This window comes from Colobus angolensis, unplaced genomic scaffold, assembly GCF_000951035.1.
Source record: "Colobus angolensis palliatus isolate OR3802 unplaced genomic scaffold, Cang.pa_1.0 Scaffold157, whole genome shotgun sequence".
Classification (NCBI taxonomy): domain Eukaryota; kingdom Metazoa; phylum Chordata; class Mammalia; order Primates; family Cercopithecidae; genus Colobus; species Colobus angolensis.
In genome coordinates this window covers 269,257-276,643 of record NW_012114677.1, presented here as the reverse complement: position 1 = coordinate 276,643, position 7,387 = coordinate 269,257, and the positions used below count along the sequence as shown (strand labels likewise).

At 47.4% G+C, this 7,387-nt stretch overlaps 1 protein-coding gene across 5 annotated transcripts in view; it reads left to right on the top strand.

Annotated features, from left to right (window-relative positions):
- Window positions 1-1,208, top strand: part of FAM193A (family with sequence similarity 193, member A) — a 150,766-nt gene extending 149,558 nt beyond the window's left edge. For all 5 annotated transcript variants that reach the window (XM_011936753.1, XM_011936749.1, XM_011936751.1 and 2 more), the window contains one exon: window positions 409-1,208. In XM_011936753.1, the coding sequence (XP_011792143.1) occupies window positions 409-502 (94 nt within the window). In that variant the 3' untranslated portion in view covers window positions 503-1,208. The remainder of the gene's footprint in view (window positions 1-408) is intronic.
- The last annotated feature ends 6,179 nt before the right edge of the window (window positions 1,209-7,387 follow it).

Genomic DNA, 7,387 nt, shown 5'->3' with positions numbered 1-7,387 from the left:
AAAAGGGGATTTCACCATGTTGCCCAGGCTGGTCTCGAACTCCTGAGTTGAAGTGATTTGCCCTCCTCAGCCTCCCAAAGTGCTGGGATTACAGGTGTGAGCCACCACACCCAGCCTGGGCCTGATAATTTAAGGGGGCTCACAGTTCTTAGATTAAAAGTTTGTTTTCTTTCTCCGGACTCCCTCTGCCCACCCACTTCTCCTCCCGAGTCCTTTCCCCTTCTCAAGTGCAGCCTGTGGCAGGGCCTGGAGGGCACCCTTGACACCATGCCCCTCACTGAGAATCCAAAACCCCGAGCCCGCAGTGAGTTTCTGGCAAGAACAGGAGCGTGATAGGCTTTGCCAAGCACCAGCTTGGTTGTGGGCGGTTTCCTTCAGTGACTGTTGTTTGGCTTTTTGTCTTGACAGGTTCTGCTTGGATTCTGCTAGACAGACCCGACAAAGACTGTCTATCAACTGGTCCAATTTTAGCTTGAAAAAAGCCACCTTTGCTGCCCACTGAATGAGGACTGCCTGGAGAGGGACACGCGAGAGGCAGGCCAGGCTGCACCACTGCAAGAGCCATGCCCCTCGCTGGCACCCCAGAGCCGTGGTGCTTGCCAAGGGCTGTGCGGAGCTGGTGCTGCCTGAAACCCCAGACCGAGAAGTTGATGCTCGGCCCACGCTGTTAGCTCGTGTGCGTGTAGTCTGTGCGTGAGACTCCTTCGATTGTAGCTCTGTGCTGTCGGATTGGAACAGTAGTTCCCGCCAAGTTCTCCCACCACCACGGCCTCGGAGGCCTGGGCCGTGGCCAGATAGGAGTTTGCATCATCCACGTGGCTCCGTTGCCTCTGCATTGCGCCCTGTCCTGTCATCTGTCCTCACCGGGGTGTCGGCCATCACTCAGCTCTCCTGTGCCCCTGCGTCCCACCCTCGGCGGGCTGGGCGGGGCAGGCCTCCTTTGTTCTCCACAATCTACTGTCTCCGAGTGTACACGTTGCGCTGTTTGTGTTTGATCCCCCCTGACTTGTAGCCAGCTTGTGTAAGATCCCTTGCAGAACGAGAAAGTTAAAAACAAGCCCACCCAGTACTCACACCATCAAGTCTGTTATAGAGTGTACGACTGTATTAACACGGAGGCCTGCCTGGCTACTTTTTTAACATATTGTTAAGTAATATTAAAATCATGTCTTTCTTTTTGAAAGATGGAATACATTAGTACAGCAGGAGACCTCGGCTGCTTCTTTCTGCTGGGGGGATGGGGGGATAGTGGGAGAGGGCATGCAGGTGATGTGTCCACCATGGGGGAGCCAGGGCACCACCCCGGATCAGGTCCCAGGTCTCTCCAGGCAACAGCTCAGCGATCCTGGTGCCCCTGCCATCCTCTGTGTGCCAGGCAGAGCAGGCAGCAGGAGACAGAAAGCTCCCAAGGAGCTGCATCATGGTTACTTCTCACCACCTAGAGCACTCAGTAGCTCCCACTTCTCCCAGCCTCATGTTCCACCTGCCTCTGTGCCCCATCAAAGTATGACTTCACCCAGAGTGAAGGTGAAGAGGGCAGGGCCTGGCTGGGGAGAGGGTAGGGGAGGGCCAGCTTCTGGAGGTGTTTGGACGATGAGGCCACAGGATTTCCTGGTGGACAGGACGCAGGGAGGAGGAAGAGGGGAAGACTTGCGCTGTGTTCCTGGAGGTGGGACTGGAGACCAGTTCTGGACGGTGAGTCTGGGATGCCCACCAGCCACCCAGGTGAGAGGTCTGGAATTGGGGTGTGGGACTGGAGACCTGGTTCTAGACGGTGAGTCTGGGATGCCCACCAGCCACCCAGGTGAGAGGTCTGGAACTGGGGACTGCTGTTCATGGACTGAGCCTGTGTGAGGGCCCCGCAGGGGTGAGTAAATGGGATGGGGGCTGGAGCTGGGGAACCAGGAAGGCAGAGGGTGAGGAGGCTTCGAAGCAGGTCAGGGAGACAAGGCCCAGAGCAGCCCCGCCCCGGCATCAGTTTGCAGGAGAGTGAGGTGGGGACAGCAGGTCCTAGAACTCTGGAGATTGCACGAGAGCTGAAAAAGGGTCACCAGCCAGGGGGAGGTACAGCACAAGGAGCTTTCCTCGCCTTTTTTTTTTTTTTTTCCCAGGTATGAGGAAGAGAACATTGCTTTGTTCGTGGGATGATAGGGCAGAGAGTGAAGCAGGTCGGGCCATGACCGCAACAGTAGTGTCCTTGAGAGGCAGAAACCCCAGCGCAGGGCAGGCCCCCGGGACTCCAGCCTCCTCTTCTGCCTGCGGTGGGGGCTGAGAAAAGGCCCAGGCCTGTGCCTCGCCCTATGGGGAAGCTGCCTGCCCAGGCCCCCAGAGCCTGCCCTGCTGTCTCCTTGGACAGCCTTGACACTGTGCTGGGGGACAGTCCCACATCTGCATCTCAGCCTCCTCTTCCAGTAGAACCGTGCCTGTTGCTGAGGGAAACTGCAGGGCCCTGAATGGTGATGGGGAACTCTGGGTGCCCCAACACACTGAGTACCACGCTGGGACCTAGAGACCCTCAGATGCGCACCCCACATGCCCAGTTCTGGACACTCCCATCACCTCCATGGCGACCCTGCCTGCGGCTTCACAGCTCTGCCCGCTCTGGCCCCTGACCTGCACCTGCTCACTTTGGCCCTCAGGCTCCCAGCCATTCTCCTGGCCATGCCCATGCCAGGAAGGATCTTCCCCTATTTCCCTGGAAACCACTCATCCTTCCAGCATCTCAGGATGCTTGTAGAACATCCAGCTCCAGGGTCCCTGACTTGATGGGAGCCCCTGGGGTTCCTGGTGACATCACTCCCCTGTGGGGGAGGGTGGGGCCGCCCTGGGGGAGCCTCACACTTGACTCACTCAATAGCACAGGGTGAGTATCCCTTATCCCTTATGTGGCATCCTCAGTACCAGAAGTGTGTCCAGTTTCAGACTTTAGATTTGGAATATTTGCGTTGTACTTACCGACTGAGCATTTCTTTTTTTTTTTTGTGACGTAGTCTCGTTCTGTCGCCCAGGCTGGAGTGCAGTGGCCGGATCTCAGCTCACTGCAAGCTCCGCCTCCGGGTTCATGCCATTCTCCTGCCTCAGCCTCCCGAGTAGCTGGGACTACAGGCGCCCGCCACCTCACCCGGCTAGTTTTTTGTATTTTTAGTAGAGACGGGGTTTCACCGTGTTAGCCAGGATGGTCTCGATCTCCTGACCTCGTGATCCGCCCGTCTCAGCCTCCCAAAGTGCTGGGATCACAGGCTTGAGCCACCGCGCCCGGCCCCCGACTGAGCATTTCTGATCCAAAAATCTGAAATCCAAAATGCTCCAATGAGCATTCCCTTGGAGCATCATCTTAACACTCAAAAGGATTTGAATTTTGGAACCTTTTGGGTTAGGCATACTCAACTTGTAATAGTCATGAAATGAAACAGAATAACAATAGCTAGAAAGGAAACATTAACAGTGAACAGTTGTATTGAGAAGCTTACTGTTTTCTGTACCCTCAGCTATGAGCCCTGCTCAGATATTTTGCCTGGGCAGAGAAACAGGCAGTAAAACAGATAGCTCCTAATCTCTTCCCAAAGAAACTGACTTCGTTTGCAAGAATGAAGAGGTTCAAGCCTGAAGGCACTCTCAGAAACAGTGGAGGCCGTGAAACCCTGGCAAGAGAGACAAGATACAGGCTCAGCTATAGGCCAGATAGTTTGCAGGAGATAACTGAGGAAGAGAAGAGCTGGGAGGAGGCATCCAGGGGTCAGAACGAGTATCACACAGTGTTCCTAGACACTCTTCAAAGGAGTCAGAATTTGATTGGATTTGTTTGTAGAGCCATTTGTGCCCCAGGGCGCTGTGGAAAACAATAGAGTTGGCAATGAGTGGCTTAACTGCTGAGTGTGGCCAGGGAAAGAGGAAGAGAACTCTACCACCATGACTCTCATCCCAGGGTAAAAGCTGCACACCCTGAGGAGCCACATCATAGGCTGGATACTAGTGGGCAGTAGAAAGAAAACGATGATACAATAAGGCTGCAGCAAATGAATATAGAAATTATTTTAAAGGAACCAAATGGAAATTATACAATCTGAAAAGTTTATATATGTATATATATTTATTATTTTTTTATTTTTTTATTTTTTTTTAGATAGAGAGTCTCGCTCTGTCACCCAGACTGGAGTGCAACGGCAACATCTCCGCTCACCACAACCTCCAACTCCTGGGTTCACGCCAGCCTCCTGCCTCAGCCTCCCCAGCAGCTGGGACTACAGGTACGCAGCACCATGCCTGTCTAATTTTTTTTATTTTTTGTAGAGACGGTGTTTCACCATGTTGGCCAGGCTGGCCTCGAACTCCTGACTTCAGGTGAGCCACTGCACCCAGCCTAAATTTTAAAATTAGCAGAAGGAAGAATAAGTGGATTTGAAGATAGGCTGATAGAGATTATGCTAGCCAAAGAACATAGAGAAAAAATATGAACATAATGAAAATAAACAGCCTCAGAAAAATGTGGGACACCATTGAGCATACCAGCATATGTGTAATGGGAATGTCAAAAGGAGAGCAAAGAGCAGAAAAAATATTCAAAGAAATAATAGCTGAAAACCTCCCAAACTGAAAAATGGTAACACATCCCAGAAGTTGAAAATGTTTATATTAAGAAAGAAGAAAGATCTCAAATCAATAAACTAATTTGTCACCTTAAGACACTGGAAAAAGAGCAAACTAGGCCTAAAGTAAAAAGAAGGAATAAAATCATAAAATCATAAAAATTAGAAATTAATGAAATAGAGGATGCAAAAATAATGGAGAAAATAAAACCAAAAGTTTTAAAAAGGTAAACAAAATAGACATCTTTAGCAAGACTGACAGAGAAGGATTCCAATTACTGGAATCAGAACTGGTCACAAATAAAATGGATTTTAAAGGAATACTACAACAATTATATGCCAGCAAATTTGGTAATTTAGATGATGTCTTAGTCCATTCATGCAGCTATGACCAAATATCACAGACTGAGTAATTTATGAAAGAAGTTTATTTCTCACAGTTTTGGAGGCTGTGAAGTTTAAGAGCAAAGTGCACCAATAGATTCAGTATCTGGTAAGGGCTCACTCTCTGCTTCCAAAGTGGCACCTTGTTGCTGTATCTTCATATGGTAGAAGGGCAAAAAGGGAATTAAGATGATCCGATCCTTCAACCTCTTTTATAAAAGCTGTTTTCCCATTCGTGATGATGGAGTACTCATGACTTGAACACTTCCCAGAAGGCCCCGCCTCTTAATACTATCACCTTGGGCACTAGGTTCTAACATGTGAACATATAAACCATAGCAGATGAAATGGACAAATTTCTAGACAAGAAGAAACTATAAGAACTGACTCCAGAATAAATAGACAATCTGAATAGACCAATAATGAGTGAAGTATGTTGAAATAGTAATTTAAAACAGGAAAAAGTACCCACAAAAGCTCAAACCTAGAAGTCTTTACTGCTGGATTTTACCATACACTTAGAGAAGAATTAAAACCAATTTTTCAAACTCAGAAATAGAAGAAGGAACACTTCCCAACTAATTCTATGAGGCCAGGATTACCTGATACCAAAACTAGACAAAGACATCACAAGAAAACTACAGACTAGTATCTCTTATGAATATTGATACAAAATTCCTCAACAAAATACTAGAAAACCAAATCCAGCAACATAAGAAAAAAAATATACACCATGATCAAGTGGGATCCCAGGAATGCAAGGGTGGTTCAATATCCAACATATAATTAATGTAATACATCATATTAATAGAAATTTTAATTGCAGATCATCTCAGTAGATGCAAAAACATTTGACAAAATCCAACACTTTTGCACAATAAAAGCATTTCACCAAGTGTGAATAGAAGAGAACTTCCTCAACCTGAAGAATGACATCTACAAAAAACTTAACAGTTAATATCCATAATGTGGTGAAAGACTGCATGCTTTCCCCCTATGATCAGAAACAAGGCGAAGATACCTGTTTTGCGGTTTCTCTTCAACATTGTGCTAGAGGTTGTAGCCAAAGCAATTAGGCCCAGGAGCTCAAGCCTGCAATGAGCCATATTCACACCACTGCACTCCAGCCTGGGTGACAGAGTGAGACTTTGTTTCAAAAAAATAAAAATACAACAATAAAAGAAATAAGAAAAAAGAATGAAGCTAAACCCCTATCTTTCACCATATACAAAAATCAAATCAAAATGTATTAAAGTCTTAAATCTCAGACCTCAAGCTGTGAAACTACTAAAAGAAAACATTGGGGAAATTCTCTAGGATACTGGTCTGTGTGAAGATTTCTTGAGTAATACCCCAAAAGTACAGGCAACTAAAGCAAAAATGGACAAATGGGATCACATTTAAAAAGTGGCCAGGTGCAGTGGCTCATGCCTGTAATCCCAGCACTTTGGGAGGCCGAGGTGGGTGGATCACAAGGTCAGGAGATGAAGACCATCATGGACAACATGGTGAAACCCCGTCTCTACGAAAAATACAAAAATTAGCTGGGCATGGCGGCACATACCTATAATCCCAGCTACTTGGGAGGCTGAGGCAGGAGAATCACTTGAACCTGGGAGCTGGAGGTTGCAGTGAGCCAAGATCACACCACTGCACTCCAGACTAGTGACAGCTAGACTCCGACTCAAAAAAAAAAAAAAAACTTAAAATGCTTCTGTACACAAAAGAAAACAATAAAATGGAGAGACAGCCCACAGAATGGGAGAAAATATTTGCAAACTCTCCATCTGACAAGGGATTAATAACCAGAATATATAAGGAGCTCAACTCAATAGGAAAAAAATGTAATAATTTGATTTTAAAATGGACAAAAGATCTGATTAAACATTTTCCAAAATAAGACGTTCAGGCCAGGCACAATGGCTCACACTTGTAATCCCAACATTTTGGGAGGTCAAGCTGGGTGGATCGTTTGAGGCCAGGAGTTTGAGACCAGCCAACATAGTGAAACCCTGTCTCTAGTAAAAATACAAAAAAAAAAAAAAAATTTTTTTCAGGGACTTTCTATCTCAGTAAAATTTCTAGGGCTCCAGTGGTGTGGGGCCTGTTGGGATATTCCTTCCAAGGTGAAGGATAAGTTGCCTCATTTGGTCCCTCCTACAACCAAAAAGAGCCACAATGCTTAGTGGGTCTATTTGGATTTTGGAGGCAACACATTCCGCACTTAGATGTGTTACTCCGGCCCATTTATCCGCTGACCCAAAAGGTGGCCAATTTTGAGTGGGGTCCAGAACAGAAGACTCTGCAACAGGTTCAGGCTGCTGTGCAAGCTGCTCTGCCACTTGGGCCATATGACCCAGCAGACCCAATGGTGCTTGAGGTGTCAGTGGCAGAGAGGGATGCTGTTTGGAGCCTTT